The sequence below is a fragment of the Fringilla coelebs genome (assembly GCF_963513975.1).
Source record: "Fringilla coelebs genome assembly, chromosome: 2".
In the NCBI taxonomy this organism is placed as follows: domain Eukaryota; kingdom Metazoa; phylum Chordata; class Aves; order Passeriformes; family Fringillidae; genus Fringilla; species Fringilla coelebs.
Window position 1 is genome coordinate 67,016,065 of NC_140029.1, and position 21,104 is coordinate 67,037,168.

Below are 21,104 nucleotides of genomic sequence, written 5' to 3' on the forward strand. Positions count from 1 at the left end.
CACAAGACCAGGGAAGGGGTCACAATTAAAGCAGAAAAATGACACATTCAGTTAGAAGTGTATTACTATTTGGCAGGAATACTCTTAATGAACACCGTCTATGCGTGAGAAAGAGACAGCATCACTATTACAGGCAAGAAATGATGATCAGGTATCATTCATTATCCATTGTCCAAAATTAAAATTATTTAAAGAGGAAATGAAAACTAAAAAAGGAGAGGGGGGAAAAAAATAAGGAAACTTTTAAAAAGACCTCTTGATAATAGTCTTCTAAGGCAAATGTTACATGCACTACCTTCCCAAGAAGCTAGACAAAGCTCTTCCATTCCCCGTGTGTTTCCTTTCATTTGTTTTCATGAAGAAAGGTTTGAGAGAGCAGAGCGCTGGGAAGAAATACTGCAAACCTCTAAATTAGTGAACGAACTTCCAGCATCACTATTGTACTCAGGGTAGGAGGAACTGGAAGAAATTATGTTTTTCAGCCTCTGAAGTGCAATGATCAGTAGCAAAAGGAGAAAAGCTAGGAGACTAAGGAATATAGAAACATAGACATAGACGTTGGATAAACGGCCAGGCGATGAATCCACTGAAGTTGAAAGGGATGTGGGATATAGCTCCAGAAAAGTCCCATTTTCCATGTTTCCCACAAATCCAGATGAAGGGTCGGGTTCTGACATTACTGGGTTTGTGTTTTAGAAAGCACAACAGATCTTGTATTTGAAGGCCGTTTTAGTGGCATAAAAAGGGTTTATTTTAAGCGAACATTTTTCCATCACAACAGTGAGATGACAAGTCAGCCAGTGAATGAATTTATCCTTTACTGCTCAAGCCCAGGACAATTTCAGATTTTATCCTTCAGAACTGCAAGGGAAAAAAAAATAAAAAGAAGCAAGGTTAATTTAGTAGCAGATAATGTGCACCTGATATAATTTAGGTCTTAAGAGTTACATTTCTTAGCTTGAAGATGCAATTCTTAAAGAATCAACTAGCAATTATCTTTATATCTCAATTTTCCAAAATGCAGGGATTAGGAGAAATCCTACTGAATCCTAGTGGATTGACTCTTCCCAACCATGAGTTGTTTAATTGCAGAACAGCACAATCAAAAACGTACTTTATATGGGACAGATGTACTGGAATCCAATTTATCTTGTGATAAAAAATCCAGTCAAGTAATGAAACTCCCTTTCAGGACTTCAGCTCCTCAACCAAGATGAGCAAAGCCACCTAACATCACAGTTGACAATGAATCCATTAGCTACTTACTCCACAGTGTCTTGCCAGAATTAAAAAATCTGCCAGACTTGCTTTCTTGCTCTGTATTTATGAAATGTTTTGAATAGTTTCAAACATCAAAATGTACTTCACTGTAATTCTGCCATGGAGATCTCAATGGCAGTCATGTTTCAGTTGGAGTGATGCAGCTTCTGACCCCAAGAAGCAAAATCCCCAGGAATTCTGGGCAGCCCTGCCAGGCTAGCAAGCATGAAAGGACTATCTAAGGGCTATGGACAAAAGGTTACATTCCAGGTGTTGTTTTATTGTTTATTTATTGTGTTTGCTGTTTTATAGTGGAGCTTTTTGTGGTCTCAATCAAGCATCCCAAGAGCCTGCAAGATACACAGGAGTACAAAACTGCATCTGCAAATACCAGATGAAAATATTCTGACCATTGTGGTATATAACTCATATTGATGCATAAAGTACACTAAACTAAAACCATTTTATCACCCTAATAGTATTTAGCCCCATAGGAAGCCATATTTGTTGTACCTCCTGAAATAAGTCACAACAGACTGAACAGAGATCCTTATGAGATTATACTTCTGTTGAACTGTCTTTAATGTGGTGATATAAAATTAACTAATGGAACAATATGTGTTCATTTCATGTTCTGGAAATAGTTAAGTGTGTCATAGCTAATTTATCCTTTTTAAGAGATAGGCTTTGATATAGAAGATGTTTATTCTTAATTACGTGTCATAATGAAAATTAGATCCACTATTAATTTAATTGCTCTATAATAACTTAAGGAATTACTTCACATGAATTTTTAACATGGCAGAAGTTGAAAGCCTTTAAATTTTTCACAAATTTGAAATCTACTACATTCTGCTTTTACTGCTAGCACTTGACCCTGGTACAAGGAATAACTTTGGCTTTTTTGGGGACTTTTTTTGAAGATAGTGGAAAATTTACAGTATTAAATAGGACTAATCAGACCCTCAGTTCAGCAGAGATGTGTTTTGCTAAATCAGAGCTTTTATAGGTCTTACAACATCACCCAGGCTATTTTTAAATGAGTACTTTGTAGTGATGTAAACTCTGATTCCAAATGAAGCTATGAGTAGTTTTATTCAGCGCACCACAGCCACCACTTCAGCTCAGGTTCCTGTTTCCACTGGGAGAGGAAGGTAAGTGCCATGAACTGTCTGTCTCTCTGACCCTGATCCTCCTGAAGAAATAACCCCCAGAGAGTCAGATGGCAGCTTCACCTTCTTGTTAGGTAATTAGGGTGTTTTTTGCAATTCTGAAAGCTATATACAACATCATAAGATTTAGCCCATACTTAGTCCCCAAAAATGATTGGGAATTTTGCCACTGACATCAAAGCATAATAGCAAAGCGGGTAAACTGCAGTAAACCTGTTGTCTTTCTTTCTGACAACCTGTCTGTTGTCAGCTGTAAACTGACCCAGGAAATGAACAATGGAGGCAAAGTTTTCACATTCTGTAGTGGTCCCTGCCTTTCCCTCATCTCTTTTTGGAAAGTTGAGTCGGTTTAAGGCAAAGAATGAATTGCAAATCTTGTTCTTGAATGACTGCAGATGGAGAACTCTGTCTGACAGGAGGCATCTTTCCAATTAACCACTCTTCAAAACTGCTGGGACAGCAGAACTGGCACCTCTCTGCAGGGGGACTCAGGTTTTGTGGTGTAGCTGGATCTGGATTACTTTGTCAGAGGCATCTCTGCAATTCCAGGACAGGGCTCTGTGACTTGAGGAGGCTTCCCGAGTCCTCCAGTGCAGCCTCACTGCTGAAAGTCCCAGATCATACTCTGCCTTTCTGACTATGGCTGAGTTTTCCTGCTGCTATTGCTCCTTTGATACACTGCCTTGCTGCTCTGATGCACAATCTGCCTAGAAGATTCATACATTTCAGTGAGGTCCAAGAAGGCACAGACTCTACCTCCACACTCCTCTGGTTTTAGATGTACAAGAGAGCCAAACCTTATTCTGCCACTCAATTATGAGCATTGGCAGAAAAGGAAAGGCTCTCCTAGATACCTGGTGTCATTTGTACATCCTGGCTTTTCAACCAGAGCCACTATTTAGCCATCTTCTCCCAGCTGTGCATTGTTTCTTCATTCATGTCCTTGGTATAAATACCTCTCACAGGTGAGGACTCTTACTCTAGGGGTAAGCTAACTTGGCAGACACTGTAGGCAGGCTTAGTTGGAGTTTTTAATATTTCTTTTTATCCTGTGGTAAGCAGGAGACGGGTAAGGTGGCATTCACCAGAAGAAGGGCAAACTGAGCAGGTGAGGGATCAGGCAAGGCATCGCTGTGTATCACTGTGCAGGTACCAGCAGCTCCATGCCTGAGCTAGCCACTATTGCATATCTGATGGGACCTGCTACAAAATCCATTTTGTAAGGAAATGCAAATGTGGTCAGGAGCAGAGGCCTCACAATTAGCATATGCCCTGAGTGCCAAATTATATGTAACATATGTAATTTAATCTTTAGCATGGCTAAGACACTAGCCATCTCCCAGTTCAGACTAAAGTGAATATTAGACTGCAATGCTCTGCAGGATGGCATGAACAGAGCTTTTTCATAGTTCCAATGTTGTAAATTTTCTTTACTGCCTGTATTATATTTCCTCATATATCCTGATGCAACAACTCTCCTTCACCAGGCTCAGTCAGATGTAATTTAATGGCCTGCACTCACATCACTGAAACCCTAAAAATTGAGGAACAGGCAGCAAAGATAGGTCTGGTAGACTCAATTTCTTGTGAGTTTATCAGCCACAGAAAAGCACTTTATTTTCTTGGTTCTTCCTGTATTTTTGTGACTACAAGCTGAGAAATATCTTGGTTGTTTCAGTGTCTTCAAAACATTAAAGAAGAGACACAAATTGACATCAAAGAAAATCAACGTTTGTATATTACATAAACTAACACTTTTGTCACAATCTCCTGTGAACTGTTTCTTTACAGGTAGAAGATATCCTAGAAAGTCCTTACGGTAAACATCTCCTAACAGATGAGATCTGAATTTGCCTTTAGCATAGTTACAACATGCTGAAGGCAAATTACAACAGAGAGGTCCCTCATCTGGCCAAACTTCAATTTGCTCTAACAGGGCAGGAAGAGCAGGAGGAAGATTGTGCAGGTTCCCAGGTGATATGGTGATGCCAGTTCTAAGACTTACTCATCCCTAAAGATGAGTTGCTCCTCCCCAAGTTCTGCTATCACAGTGATTGGTCCCAAAAGCTGGCAGCAAGTCTTCACTACACTGATATATGTGTGAAGGCCAGGGAGCTCCTGGTTTAATTCTTTCATCTTCCCACTCTTCTTTTCTACGTTTATTTCCTTCCTAGGTTACCAATATTTCCCTTCCAGCAAACATGTAACACAAAATATTTACTGCCAAAAAAAAAATATGTTTGCATGCTCATACTAAAGGGCTGAATGAATTTTATATACCAGGAGCACTTCAGCCTTGAAAGGCAACATGCTCTAGACTGGAAAAGTGTAGCAGTTTAACATCATGCAACTAAATAAAACAGTAGCTCTAGACAGGAAAAAAGATGTGAGCAACATTTAATTCCATTGAAAATGTAGGTAGGAAAGGCAAAGAATGACTTCTAGCTTGCATTTAACAAGAATATGATCCTTAATACTTCTTCTCAGATACATGCCTTTGGCAATTAAAGACCACAAGTAAGTAGGATGCTTCCTTTTTCCATTACAGATGGACCTTCCAGGAGCAGAGAATCCCTTTTCCACTCTGCCTGGGAAACAGGATCAATTGCCAACTGACTCAATAAAATAGAGCACAGAAGGAAAAGAAAAACTATTTCCTGCCACAAGCAAAGTTTTCCTTTAAATTTATCATCTAATTGCATTTTTTATTATGATTTAATATGATTTAAATTTATGTCTTTGAAAATCTAAGAAGGCAAGTGCCCAGATGGCTTGGTTGCAGGTTAAAATCAAGTTATATTTTGTTGGGGGGTTTGGTTGGGGCTGTAAAAAGGAAACCCTCTGAGCCATAAGGATACTTAGATTAATTCAGATAGGCTCCAATGATTCTCTAATTTACATTTCCCATGGATCTGCAGATTATAGAGTCATTTATATCAATGTAAGTCAAAAACATTGTGACCTGGGATCAGACCCAGAACCCGTGAGTTAAGTCTGGTCTTTAAAAGTAAAAAAAAAAAGAGCAAGGAGAAAGAATAAAATACTTACAAGCAGGAAGAAGATATGGAAATAGAAGCTAAATGTCCAATGCAGAGGATGTGGTTGATGATCACGCCCAAATCTAAAGGGACTGCATGCTGAGAACAGCCCCTATGAAAAAGCAAATAAAAGCTGAAGAGTTTAGTAACAACAACAACAACAACAACAACAACAACAACAACAACAACAACAATAATAATAATAATAATAATAATAATAATAATAATAATAATAATAATAATAATAAAGGACAAGTGCTGAATTTTGACTGCTCTACTGGCAGAAATTTCAGGGTACAAAGCCCAATCAACTGGAATCCTGGTTTATGTTTTATTCCTGCTAACAACATCCTTCTGCTGCCCAGTTACAGCACGGCATGTACAGCATCAAAACCATGATCCTGAAGTTTGCTTTACAGACAGGCTTTGATAACACCTTACTCTTGTTCTGCAGTGTGCTCCAGGACCAAGACAGACATTTGTCCCCTGGCACTTTTTGAAGCACTAGAGCACTGTATCTGCTCTCCAATTCATTTCACATTATACTCTGAAGACTCCTGCCAGGAATCAGGTATTTTGGATTACACACTATTATTTATTCATCCTCTTTATTTCTGACTATCTGCAGTTTAAATTTTCACATACTTGAAATATCCAAACTGAATCTGTTATGTGCACAAGAATAGCTAGAAGAATTTTGTGTGCTACATGCATTCAATACCTAAAATTAAAACATAGCCCCTGAATTGTTTTTAATAAAGTAAATTAAATTTCTTGTGTATGAAGAAATGATACAGATTAAAGCAAAAGAGGGCCACTCTCAAACAGATTGTCCCCTCTGGGAGACAAAAGACACTTTCACAGTCATTGTACATCTTAGAGCTCTGCCCCTTCAGCACATTTGGTTTGACTGTGTTAGAGAAGCAGGTCTCTGGGGATGGATGTGGATGCATTGTTGTGCTGCTTTCATCCCTTCAGTCACTGAATCACTTCTGCTTTAAGCCTCTCCAAGTTCAATAAAGAAAATTGCCTAGTGCAGCTGTTAAAAGACAGTATTGTTGAAATCCAAATGTTTTGATAACGCTGATTCCATCAAAGAGAGTCAGACAGCTTCCTGACCATCTCTTTGTGAAGGAGAGGTAGGAGGCTGTAGGTGAACCCCAAAGTCAGCTGCCCCAGAGATGGGCCCAGCATATGCACTGGATGTGAGGGTGTGCACCTGTGTCACCTCGCCCAGAACTGCTTCTGGGGCTGAGGCAGGTGTGGTACAGGATGGAGAAGGGGTACAGCAGCCCCTGTATGCATTTTCTCTGGCAAATATGCCTCACGTGGCCAAGAGCTCTACCCTATGCCCCTCAGTTTTGTCTGCTTGTAGCAGAGATCCTTTTCCTCCCCTTTCTTTCTTCCCTGGGAGACAGAGGAATAGATCTCTGCAACACAGCTGTATCTCCAACCAAAGCAAATACCAAGTATTTCGCTCATTTTTCTTGGGAGGCTCTTTGTTAGTCCATCTCCCCCCAGATACACAGAGCACTGCTTTAGCCCACTTAGCCCCTCATTCAATACAACAGTGCCACAATCTCCAGCAAGGCAAGGGGACCAGAGCCTACCAAATCTTGGGCTGATTAAGCACCAAGTGAAAAACACAAGACATCTTCTAAGTGCAGGCATTCATATTCAAATGGCAAGTGTACACAGTGAGGCAGGGAGGGAAGAACTTTTAATTATCTCTGAAGAACAGAGAAATACTTGGACCAGAACATCAACAAGCTTATCTTTGGAAGACCCCTGGCCATACACAGTTGTATCCCACAGTCCTTCTCATCCTCTTGCACCACTCTAATGCCCCTCACAGCTATTTTTACTATTTCAGCTGTAATAGTAACTTATAGAAGGATTTGGCCCAAACAGTGTATTCATTTACTGTGCCAGTAAGATATGCAAGGAGCAGGGTTCTGTCTGTTCCCTGTAACTCTCAGGATGTGGAGAAGGGTAATGACTCTCACTGCTGTGCCTCTGAGAACTTAGATAGAGAAATGGGGCCCTACTGGTCTAGCATCCTATGAGATTATCACCCAAAGGATACAGTCACCAAAGAAATCAGTCTCCTTCCTGTGCCGGTTTGTTAAAAAATATTTATTTTCTCTTTTGAAAATTTCCTGTGGAAAGATTCGGGTCGCTAAAAAAACCCACACCCAAAACTCAACAGCCTACTCTTTGCTGACCATAGTGATGGGTCATATTTGATTTCTTGGTGTCCAGTCCTAAATTTATTCCCCTTATTGCCACTCTGAATAACTTTTTTTGCCATTCTCAGCAAAATTCAACCCAGGCAGAAACCTCAAACAGATCTGAGGTCCTGAAGTTTAATGACAGTGGGTGGTCAGGCAGAGAAGACGTGAAGGTTCACACAGCCATTTGGTTGCCCATAACAGCCTTAAATCTTGGTAATTGACTTCTACAGTCAAAAACAGCCACTAAGGGGTCACTGTCAAAGTGTCAGATCCCAGCTGGAAAGGAGGTCCAGGGCAAGGTTAGCCAGGGAAGAGGAGAAACCAGCAGGTGACAGGAATCCTTAACTTCTGCATTTTGTGTAATGACTTCTTGTTTGATTTCTCGCAACATCTGATTTGGAAGTTTTGTTTGAACAGAAAATTTAGTGCAGTGTGGAATGGCTGCTTAATGAGAAAGGAAATTCCATTAAAACCCATTTTCCTCAGTGGAACAAGTATATGAAAGTATTTCAACTGCTTCTGCCTTGTGGCCTTCTTCCGTGGTTGAGTTTCCCATTCCTGCTGCCCCTTCTTTCCAAAGGCTGTGTGGAGCATCCCACCTACTGATAAGCCTCTCAGGAGACTCCATCCAGCATAGGTCTGCGTGGCATAGCGATCGTGCAATTAATCTCAGAACAAACAAAAGTTAATTAAGCTTTGCCACTTCTCGCCTGACTCTTTACATGGGCTCCCAATAACCACCTCTTTTATTTGACACAGGCAGAGCAGCACTGCACTCCACAACTGAGACCAAGTGACCAGTGCAGCAGAGGGCTGTGCCTGTCCTCACCCTTCCTGAAGCCACCACACTTCTCATGGGGCAGTGCTTCAGCTCCTGCACATTGTTTTTTCAGACCAAAACCAGATATATCATACCAAATATATCATACTAGGTAAAATACCATGCTCCAGGGCAAGCAGTCCTTGTAATCAGAGTTTGCTTTCATTTTCCATCACACTCATGTGTGAAACCAAAACCTTGCAGCGCTTAGACCCTCAGGTTCACCTCCAGGTAGAAGGGGAAAACCCCTCAAAAGCATCATACCCTCCCCTTAATCTACAAGGAATGCAGTTTTAGGACAAAGTGTGGCTAAATCTGGAGCTGAATGGACTTGAGCTCTCTGTTGTCTCTGCCAGTGCTGCAGCACATCCTCCTGTCCGATGCCGATGAGGTGGCTGCACGCACAAGCGTACCTGAGAGCCCTCATCTCCCACACTCCATGTGGGCACATCCACTCCTGTCTCGGGAGAATTCTGGGCAGCAGCACGGAGCTTTGCTGAACAGCAAAAGCAAAGGGAACTTTGCTAGTCAGTGCGGGGTCTTTAACTAGCAAAGATGTGACCCAGGAAGTAGAGTCCAGAATAATAGGAAAACACCTTACTATTGCAAAATTCAGCTGATATGCTGATTTCAATATATTTTATAAAATCGACAGGTATAAATCACACATTTTTATAAATCGCAAATTTTATAAATCCGTATCACACCCAAAAATGTCAAGCAGATTTCACTTCAACCTTTTTAGGAACTTTGTCACAATATAAAGCTAGGACACAACGTTTTACACTTGTTTCAACAGAAATTTCTGTTAATGCACCATTTTCAGATTTTTTTTTTCTCTCAAAAAAAGTGCAAATTCAGTATCAACTACACTTAAATGTCTGTACACTTAAATGTCAAGGGAGTTTCAGGCACAGATGTGCTATCATAGTAACTCCATTCACAGTAACTCTGCTTCCTGACTTGGGCACCTTATGCTTTACTAAGAAAAGTAAGAAAACACCCTTCTCTTTTGATTCTCTGTTTCCCCTCTCTGCTGTAACAGAAGATCCCTAGCCTCACCATTCCTTATTTTACCGACACAGGCTGCATGCATGCCCCCCCCACGATGAAGAAACCATGGCATATTTGTGTGCCTAATATTCACATATAGTCCCTGTTTGCAAAACAGCCTGCAACGACTCAGACAGAGTCAACATGATTGCAAAGGGAGCTGCAGCGAGACATGCTGTGCTGTGCAAGCATAAGGGGGCAGGGTTGCACCTGAAATGCCAAAAAAGAGCAAGTGAGGATAATGCAGGCTATGGAAGGAGAGTTTCTGCTGGTGCTAGATAGAGTGATCTGCTCAACAACTGCCTCTCAGATGTCCTAGCTTTAGAGGGGACACACTGTTGTGGTCCAGTCCAGAGCAAGTGTAATTCCAGTGGCAGGGATGATGACAGACCGGGTGAGGGCTTGTCTTAGCATCTCACCAGATGGCTGCTGAAGGCATCAAACCAAAGCAAATGTGCTGGGACATTTCAAGGAAATTAAAGGAATGATGGACAAAGTGCCAATATGAAGTCACAAGTAAGCACAAGGTGGAGCTGGGAGAAATGCAGAGATGATGGCTTGAGGGAGAAAGATGCTGAGAGCACAGGCTGATCAAAGCCTAGGGGTACATCCTGGGAAAACAGGAGACTTGGTACCTCATGTACAGGGTGACTGTCGAGGATACTTGAAGCCTCAGACTTCCATGTCAGATGCAGGGGGAAAGAGGGAGCAGCAGAAGGACTGACAAAGAGGGGAGGTGCAGATGAAGTGGCAGGCTAAGAGGTGGGTTTTGCAGCAGCGCCATGGATTGACTCTGTCGTAACAGGATTTCCTCTGCGCAAGCCAGGAAAAGGAGGCAACCGCAGTCATCAAGACATAGGGGGAGGACTGCTTGCAAAAGAGTGCAGGAGGTAGAGGTGAAAATATACTGATTTCTTAGTATTTAAATTCCAAGTCTCAGACCTATAACAAACATCAGATTTTTCAGCAACTTTTGAATGTACTCTTGTTGTTGAGATAATTCCTCTTCTGCTTCTGTGTAGATAGGGTGCAAGAAGGAAAGGCTCTGTTGCTTCCTGCCTCTGATGGGGAATTTACAGAATACAATTTACAATTTGCACTGCACAAGTAAGACCCAATTATGAACAAAGACACTTGGCAGAGGCGAGTTATCCCAGTTCAGCCTTTTACATCTGAAAAGATTAGCAAAATGCCCACAACAACAACTTCCTATGTCAAATAAATTCACATACATACATACATGGTGATAGTACTAGATTAGACCTGGACGCAGAAGTAGCCCAAGACCCCTTCCCCAGCAGTTCCAGGTCCTGCAGCATATATCCTGTTGACAGCAAAGCACAGGTACTGGATATAACAAGTAGCAGCCTGCAGAGAGGCCAGCCTGTGTAGCAGAGCACAGGAAAGCTGGGGAAACATGAGGGAGGCAGGGGAGACATGCCTGCCTTTTCTTTCCCCACCTCGGGTGACAGGGATGACCCAGTCTGAGGAAGAGGTGGGAAAGGAAGGCAGCCAGTACACAGCTACAACCGGCAACCATCCCTAAGGGGAACAAGCCCTTCTAGGCATAATAGCAGAGAGAAGGCAGCTGGTGGTTTGAGGATGCCTTTTGTTTCAGTCTGTTCAGGCACAGGAAAGTTAGAGTGGGTTCAAAATCACTGTAAAAAGCAAAATCACAAGGAAACAGACATGACATTTCAGCTGGATCCTTAGTCATAATAAAACTGCCAGCACTATATGCATCTTATATGGTCCAGATTTTATACATTTCTCCTATTTATCTTTCTCCCATTCTGCTATAATTAGCTGAGAATTAATTAAATGATAACTAGTATGCATTCCTAATTGTCTTTGCTTATATAAATGTTAATCAGCATGGCAAATTCTCAGCCCTTTACCACTATTTTCACAATCTTCCTCTAACTGTTCAGCATTTGCAAGGCTATGAAGAGTTTGCGTCACTTGATTTCTCTTCCAAACTTTATTGCATCTAGCAAGATGATGTTGAAACAGCCTGCAGCTTTCAGGCAGACATAAAATGCTTGCAAAGAGCATATTTTTGTGCATCCATCCTGTGTTTTTTTTATGCTGTGCTGTCTAAGCTCAGCTCTTCTCCCACTACATTGGATAAGCATGTCACAATTTATTTGCAGAGAGAGCAATGCTTTCCCCGTCATCTCTCTGCAAGCATCGTGAAAGAGCACACGGGTGGCAGCCTGTGCTTATGACCACTGAGCCAAGAATTTGCTTGCACAGTGATGACCCAATGGTCTGCGCTATCACACCCCTGGGCTGCAGCATCTTTCAGCAAAAGAAACCAGCCCGTGCCTCCCTCCTCTCCGCATCCCTCCTTCCAGAAGCTGTGCAGCCCCGCGCTGTCACCACGCTCTCCCAGAGCGTTATCCTTTTTTGCCTCCGCCGAAAGCAATTTCTCCAAACCCAAGAAGCGTTCGTTCAATTCAAGCACTCGCCAACCCGCGAAGTAAGTTAGGCTGAATACAGGTTCTTTCCAAAAGACGTTTGTGAACGATCAAGCGCAGGCCACAAAACACATACCTCGGTTAAACGCTTGTGAAAATCAAATGCCCTTGGTTACAGCACAGGACAGGCAAACCACTAGAGATGCTCCCTCGGAGCAGCAGCACGGGCGAGGCGCGGCGGGAGCTGTTCCGGGGCGCACAGCAGCTTCTCAAACCCCACGGGAACCCGCCGGGACCCTCCTCAGCCGGCCCGGCACCGCTCGGCGCCGGACGGCAGGAGCGAGCGGCCCCGGCGCTGCGGGACCGAGCGAGCAACAGCGCTCGGCCGCCGGGCAGCCGCGCTCGCCGAGGCTCCGCTGGCAGCGAGGGCACGAACAACGCGCACCGGGTGAGGGCAGAGGCAGGAAAAAACACCCCACACCCGGAGTGACGACCTCCCTCGAAAAGCAGACGGCTGACGCCGCCGGGATGCTCCGGCTCGGGATGCTCTGGCTCAGGCGCAACCTGCAGCGCGGCCCCTTCCCGCCCGCAGCCGCCCCGCTGGGGCAGCTCCGCTCCTCGCTCCTTTCTCCCGCTCCCCTGCGCGGCTCCGGCCCCGGCCCCGGCTCCCGCTGCCGTCCCGCGCGGCCGCGGAGGCGGCGCTGCCCCGGCCCGCCCCTCGCCCGTCCCCGCCGCCCCCCGCCCCGCTGCCGGGCGGGGCGGCCGCTGCCCCAGCGCCTGGACGGGGCGGGCTGCGCTGGGGCTGGGGCTGGGGCCGGCCGGGCGCGCCGGTGTGCGAGAGCCCGGGCGAGGCGCTGCGCTCAGCTGGAAGTGGGGCGAGCCCCCCACCTCACCGGCGTTAGGGGACGGAAGGCACCGGGCATCGTACAAACCCGCATCGACACCTGGCTTTTACCGTCCCGCGGCTGTCGCACAGCATACATCCCTGAAACGAGCCGGGCTGGTCCCTTAAAAAAAAAAAAAAAATTAAAAATCCCATCTTAAGTCCGTATTCCACCGGGCAGAGCTGCCCGTGGGAAATGCGAGATCCTTCGGAGCAGAGCGTCTGCAGAGGGGGTCAGATCGTGGCACCATAGCAGGAACTGGACCTAGCGAAGGAGTGGGTTAGAAAAGAGGTCTCCTGGAAAGTGAAAATTTGCAGATGACTTGAAAATTCTGCCAGGTTTTTGGCTGGCTGCTGAGACCTTCAGGGATACTTTGACATCAAATACACTGGAGTGAACTGATAGTTGTGCTAAGATCAACTGAGATAATAAGGTAGTGTAAATGAGAACAAAACCTGGCTTCCCTAGTTCATTTGGAGAATGACTTACCTACAGATATCACATGTTCTGGAATGAAATATTGAGAAAGTATTGGCTGGATCAGACACATTTCCTTCCAGGGACACTGAGGAAGGAAAGGTTCATCTGGCTCCGGGTACGCTTGTCTCATCCATGCTTTTTTTGGCCAAATGACTTTACTGTGGGTTAGATATCAGTGATGATGAGCACTGTGAAGAGCAGATGCACCCTCTGCAGCTCAGTCTTGTGTCTGGCTAATGTCCATGTGCAGTTCTGAAAGGATGTTGGAAAAGGTTGCTCATTTTAAATTGCTCTTAGGGAGACGTGCAGTTCATAATGTGCTGTGGAGGCACTTCTGTGAGATGTGCTTTCTTTGATACAGTCTACACAGTTTCAGTAGAAGAGTAACTGGGAATGGCATGAAACAGTCATTCTTGGAGGAACAAGACATATGAATAGATAGGAAAAAGACAAAACTTAAAAGAAAAATAATTCCCAAGAATGAGCCTTATTTCTCCTTGATAATAACCAGTGAATGCAGTGGCATATAGGAGATGGGTTTGACTTTCAAATGGCAAAAATGCTCCATATTTCACCTATGAGAAAGGAAATCACTGTTTTTGTGGGGGTTTTGTGGGGTGGTTTTTTGTTTAGTTTTGGCTTTTCAGAGTGGAAATTCACATGCATGGCATATGAACAAAAAAGAGAATACATTATCAGTTAGTGCTATGATATTCCTAACCTAGAAGCAGACCACTGTCTCATTTCAACTTGCAACCACTGCAGAATAGGGCACATTTGACAGTGAACTTGCTGATTACATTAACTTCTGTGGAAATAGCAAACAAAGCCTGTTGAAACTGTGGGGAAAGAAATGTTATAGACACCTACTACAGTACTGGCAATGGCTAGATTAGAGGTGGATAATCCTGCTGGAACCATTTAAAACAATGCAGAGAATTTGCTATATCCTTTTTTATTCGTATACTCAGACTAGAGCTAGAGACTTTCTGGTACAAGCCCTGTGTCTGGGATGTCACTGGATATAAACAGAGACAGATGGTGTATTGAAGGTCTCAACATTGATTTTGCATATAGATAAGTTCCCAGGTACAAAATTCTAAGGAGATAACAGAACCAAAAGCGGTAAAGCAAAATGTTTGAATCTTGAAAATAAGAAAGAAGTCAGTGGAAGGGTTTCTGTTATAGCTCAATTATTCCAGCAGTGGAATTGCAACCTGGGACTGGCAGAAAGAATTTTCCCAAGGTCAAGCAGGAAGATGAATAGAAGGAAAGGCAAATGCAACAGAGCTGAAGTGGCTGCTAAGACAGGCTGCTGTTGCTAGGACTGGCCAGAAAAAAACCCAGTGCTTTCTAAAGGAAACAAACTATGATTGCTTGGGTTTGTTTATTGTTTTTGTGGATTTTTTCTCAAAGCCTAATCCACTGAAAAATAAGAAAATTCTCAAGTGCTTCCTACTGATGAATGTGCTTACCCCTGAGCATCAGGCATAGTCCCTAGTAATCCTTGGCTTTGGAAGAACCTGAGAAGTCAGATCCAGATCTATCCACTGTGTCTCACAATCTCAACATATGCAATTTAGGCTAGGTCATATCACCCTTGCATGTTCAGGTACAAGAAATACGAGTACTTAGGCCACAAGTGACAACTATTTTTTGCAGCTGTGCTCTGATTTTTCATTCTTTTCCTGGACAAAGCACCTCTCAAGGGGAGGTGAACAGCACTGCTAGAAGAGGTCATGATTTGTTCAGCAGAGGAGAGAGAACAGGGCAGAAAGAGGAACGGGGCAGAAAGGCTTTTGTGCTTTCTGGAGGTCACTGCTGTTTCTGTAAGTTTTTTATCCTGGGCACTGATGTCCTGCCACTTTTTGTGGCTTGTTCATTTGCTGTGAGCTGCTCAGTGACTTTGGGTAAAGCTGCACCAGAGGAGTTGTCAGCAAGATCAGGCCTCTCTCACCAAGGCTGGTGGCTGCATCAGGACCTCATGCAGAGGCTGTGGCAGCAGGAAGCACCATGGCTCCAAAGTAATTAAGTTGCTCTTTTATTGCTCTTCCTCCTTCATGCTCTCTATGCAAACAACACAGTGTGAGTTGGCCCTTCCTCAGGACAGTGTCTTTCATGCAAAACGTGTTTCAAAATGTTTTGCAATTTTAAAATATGCCAAGAGTATTAAACAGAGAAATGGGAAGACAGATATTTTCAGAGAAGGTTTGAGAGAAAGATGACAGTAAAGAGGAAAAAAATGCATGGAGTATTGAGATGGTGAGAATAAAAAAAAAAATAACAAATAAAGCCTTTTTTTTTTTTTTTTATGCAGTTGCAGTCAGATAAGTACTGACTTTTCCTTGGAGTCAGAGCAACAGGTTGAGGGTCTGGAAGGGTCTGGGGGTCTGGTTGCCTCTCAGGTTCTGGAAAGAGCACATCAAGGAGATGTAGCTTGACTGATGCTTAGTGTGATTGGACCTCCAGAGCTCAGTGTCATTCCTGCTACTGCTAGGCTGTCTATGAAACAGCATGGCTGCAGTGGATAGCTTTTAATAGCTTTTCTTAGAATACAGAAAAATATGGAAAATTAAATGTTATTATTGTTTTTGTTACTGATTTGATGGTTCTTGATATGATTTTCTGTACCTTCTAAGAGTCATTAGGTGGTGGAATAAGCAAACAGTGACTGTAAAAACTTCCAGAGGGAGTTCTTACTCATCCAAGTTTGAGTACAGGAATTAGGTGTACATGACCTTCTCTGGTGGCCTTAATACCATTTCTCTTTCTTGTTTTGACTATCTAAGGAACTTAGGAACTTCCTCAGAAAGGTCTCCTTCATTACACTCCCAAGATACAGGAACATAGCAGTTAAATGAACTAAATCTCACCCAAGAAAATCAGATCCTCATCTGTTCAGCTGAGCTCTCCACTTTAAACATTTACATATAGAGAATGCAGTTCTAGTGACACCCAGGTTAAAAATAAAACCTTCTGCTATTTGGACAGCCAGTGAATACTGTCCCTCCCCTCATTCTTTACCAAGATCCCAGGAGAAGGCAGAGAATAGTAATGCCTTATGCCTTCCTGAAATCCACCATGTCCTCTTAGTGCCCCGGTTTGTACTCAGCTTGTAGTGCTGCCTTGAGCACCCCTTTTGTCTTGTACTTCTTTGTGAACATGGTGGCTGAAAGTTAATGAGTTTTGAGGGTAACATTTTCCAATACTGAAAAGGCTTTGGCACTATAATTTGCATAAACATTACTATTTAATAATGGCCAACACCGAAAATAGGAAACATCTCTGAAGACTTATTGAGACAATATTTAACTTCTAATTCCTCCATCACATAAAAACTCCTTGTTAATGCAAGGACCCGCTAAATGAATTCTAAAGCTCAATTAACTCCATCATTAGATGTTTTTAAAATACTGTTAGACCACTATTAGACTTAGAATTCTCCAGATACCTCTGGTCTTTTTAATTACCTGGAGTCATTATAAGGAGCAGTCACTGAAGTTCATTCATTCTCTCCATGCTTCCTACTAATCCACTTACAAACTTTGCCATCGAGCAATCTCAGGAGAGGCTATCTTTAATGAGACCCCTATGAAATAATGGGCTATTCATTTCCCTAAATGTCACTTGGATCATATTAATAGATTCACATTCTAACAAGAGGGGAAGTGCCTCATACACTGCTTATCTGTGATATAAAACCTTGGCATGGATGAGCTCTGTCTGTTAGTAGTCAGCATTTTTCATAGAATCTTCTTAATTTTTATAAGCTGTCTCTTTGTTTAGGACATATCTGCAGTGAGGTACATTAAGTACAAGGATAATGCCCAAGGTCAAATGGTGGTGTCTTCTCATGTCTGGGGACTGCTGCTTCTTCTGGGAATCAGGATTCATTAACAGCCAGCAGCAAATCCTGTATGGAGCCAGATGAGAAAGTTGCACTTGATTTTTAAAGGCAATGAAATTCATACATAACTTATGATGAATAAATAGTTCTGCAAGTATTGCAGAACTGCAGAAGTATTGCAGAACTGCAGAAGTTTTCTTGGAGATTTGGGTCTTGTGGCTAATGACTTCTTGTCTTCTCAAAGACACAAACTCCACTTGAAGTTTTGCTAGGCAGAGCAGTTATAAGGTGGCATGTATGTATATGTAGTTTTTCTGATGATCTGTCTCTCTGTGAGAAGGACCAAGATGTTTCTTGCCCTAAGTTCATAAGGTCTAATTACCCTATTGCAATGAAATTGATTCTGGTTTATTTACATGTTGGTAACATCAGATTATACCTATTAAACGGGGGCATCTTGCACACAGATACCATCCATGACATTTTAGATGTCACAGGGTACCAGAGACATTGTGGAGTGCTGGTAGAAATGAGCAGGGCCTATAGGAAGTGTTCAGATTTCTTACTTGGCAACTGGAGTGCAGGCAGGATGCAGGCAGTATGCCTAAGGGCATCTCAAATTGCTCTGAGCTGAGCCCCAGTTCTTCAGCATCTCTGTTGGAATCTTGGGCACTCATCTCCAAATGTACTCATATAGTTAAGTATTTTAAGGAAAATCCAACCAGCCAACTCCCACCCTTTTTTTCTTTTTTAAATATCTAGATACACTTTATTTTATTACTTAAGTGGGGGGGGGAGGAGGTGCAAGCAGTGACTGACATCTGGAAAGGGTTTTCTGTTCACAGAGATCTCACTGTGGAGCCAGAAAAGCTTTAAGTGCCAAGCCAGGATTTCCAAATTCTAGTGCTGTTCTGTGCGTTTGCCATCACTGCAACCCACAAGCTCTCCCAAAAGCACATCACTGCCTCAGTCAGTACTACCACTGTTTTCAGTGATATGCCATTTGAGGAATAATTCTGTATTTCATCTGTTCACAGGCACACTCTTGGCTGCTATTGCACCTGTATTAGATGATCTGCCTATGAATACTGGATCTAGCAAGGCAGAACTACCCTGCTACTCTTACCTGTGACATCTCAATGTTCATGTCATTTTCAAAAGATAGTTACATACCTGTCAGTTAATCCAACCATTACAAATCTGATGCCCATGTACTCAGCAATCATCTAATACCATTCTGTCAGAGCAGAACCGCTTTAAAGGGGGTACAAATTTGATCTGAGAGGATTCTAAAGACCCATTACACTGCCAGAGTTCTCCAAAGTAGCCTAAGTATGATTGAAAATCAGGACCTCCATCACAAAGATAAATGATCCTGCCAAAAGAACAATCTCATCTCCACAAAATAGCAGAAGCAACAACAGTAGAGACAAATCTCTTCAGGGGCCTCCTGTTTGAAGTCTACAGAGCCAGCTGCAGAGCCCACAGCAAGAAGGGAAAACAAACCCAAAGTGCAAGACAGATCTCACGTGGGGCTGCTTTTCATCCAGGGGATGTAGCACAGCTACTGCAGCTCATCTATTTATGTTGGATGAAATATTCCCAAATGAGTCCTCTCTCTCTTTAGGAGACTTTTTCTTTATTTTTTACACTAATAAATTCTGAGCTGAGGAAAAAAAGCAGTGTAAGAAAGGTTGTTCATTATCATTCTAAGAAATGTGAAGTTTTTTTGATAATTTTAACATCTCAAAGATCAGTGGCTGCTGCTTCTTTGTCCCTGAGGTAATATTGCCTTTTTCTGTAGTGTCTCTTTTTCATCAAAGTCAGAGCAAATCTATGAACTATGTGACAACCTTAGGTAATTTTTTGGAGCGGTAGCATAAAGTGCTGTGATATCAGCACTGTGATTAGAATAATTTTGATAACATATCAGCTCCTGAGTGCGTCTGCACATACCAGCCCAGGAACATATACACTGAGCAGACCAGCTTTTCGTCCCAACCCTATAATAAAATGCAAGTTCTGTCACCAACCAAGAGTGAAGAAATAGCAGCTGTTCCTGCCTCTTTCTGTGATCTATTCACATTTGAAGCACTAGTGAAAAAATAAGTGGATTCCCTGCTGGTTTAGAGTCTTATAATATCAAAGGCAAATAATCACAGGTTATCTGTGGACAGAAATGCCAAAGATACACAAAAGGGACTTCAGTTCTTTTTCTTCTCACAACTCAGCCATGTTAATGGCAAGTGCAATTTTCATAAGCTTTTCAACTGAGACAGTGTTTCAATAAGTTGTATCTGATTTTGAAGAGTACTAAACCTGCTTAGCAATATATGAGGAGAGTCCTCTTTTGGCACTAATATCAGATCCTTTGCCTTTGGAATCTCATGACTGCAGTCAAGGATGCTAAAGCATAACAGTGATAGACAGAGAAGCAAATAAATCTTCTCTGGACTTGCTTATCTCCTTGTTGAAAGTAGAGCTTTGCAATTTTCTACTCTCTCACCCTAAAGCAAGCACATAATATATCCTATGTTATGCAGCTGTGTTTCAGCCCTCTTATAAACTACAGTTCTTTTATTCCTACCTCCCTAGGTTTTCTCTTTTATAGTCTTTCCTCAAATTTTAAACAGAAAACTCAGGACTGGAATTGTTACACTTTCTTATCCAGTTTCATGTGTACCTAAAAAAAGGCAATTCTCTTTTGCTATTCCTTTTTGACTGTGTTTCAGATCAGAGGAAACCTAGCAGACAAGGTCTTCCTGCGCTCTACTTTTGAGGCTTGGAACCTCAAAGCTCTGCTAAAGTGTAAACCAGAGCAGTAAGGCAAGATGCCTGACCCAGCCATTTGGAGGGATGGGTTTGTTTGTGAAAGGCAGATCAACAAGGTCATGTTGGATTTTTGCATTGTGGTCTCCAGCCAAGGCTCACGCCGACTACAAACAATTACCCAGGACCAGCCAACACGGGGAGGGTAATGCAACACTTAGACATATGCAGGTTGTGTCAGGAATACAATGTCCTGTATTTTGTAAGTCTGATTAATTCTAATGTTAATTTTTTTCCTTTTCCTGATTTTCAGTTTTTGCTAGGTAAGGTTGAAAAGTAAGGTTTTCAAACCTTACTTTTCTTTTAAAAAAACACTCAAGGTGTATGAAGGGCCAGCTCTGTAGTGGGAGAGACAGGCAGCATGTGAGGAATAGGATCTGACTTGGTGTGTCTGATGAGCCTTCTTCATGGCATTTCTCGATGTCCTTTCTTTTGTGGTAGGCTGTGTAAGAGCTCTTTCAATGAAAGATGCTATAAAAAGATTTTATTTCCGAATGATACATTATTACCCAATGAACTGGGGCAAGGCTAAATGCTGTTGAAAGCTCAAGGGATGACTGAGAAAGATGGTTTTGCAGTTTCAGGATGGTGGACTAATAGCTGTGTGCTGGGGATGATTCGCTTCTCATATAATTTTATGCATGTGCAGTTCCATGGGCAGCAGTGATTCACATGAGCGGCAGAAGAAGGCCCTATAAGGAGAAGTGTGCCACAAACTGATTGATTTATTCCCATTGCTTAGTATGGAAGACAAGTTTCTTAAGCCAGGTTTCTAATATTGAAATCCATGAAAGTATTCTGCTTGGCAGCTATTTCTGATTGTTAGCAGAAGAGCTGTGGAAAATGAATTTTTGATTTGGTTTATTTATAATCTCTGTTCCAAGTTGTCCTTCATAATTAATTAAAACTGGCTGGTGCCAGTTTTTCACCCTCTGCCATTACAACAAATTCATCACTGCTTAAAATCTGATTTTTCATGAAATGAAATGAAAAATTCCACCAGCTTTTTCAGATATGACCCGTTGTTGCTTTCTCGTAATTGACACATATCTGTATGAATGCATTTT

The 21,104-nt window shown here is 42.5% G+C and overlaps 1 protein-coding gene across 1 annotated transcript; it reads right to left on the minus strand.

The window, feature by feature from the left end:
• Positions 1-353: 353 nt before the first annotated feature.
• Positions 354-677, minus strand: SERTM1 (serine rich and transmembrane domain containing 1; the record flags this gene model as incomplete). The annotated part of the gene is made up of 1 exon (XM_084226203.1): positions 354-677. One exon carries the CDS (start codon positions 675-677, stop codon positions 354-356), a length of 324 nt encoding a protein of 107 aa, XP_084082329.1.
• Between the last annotated feature and the right edge of the window lie 20,427 nt (positions 678-21,104).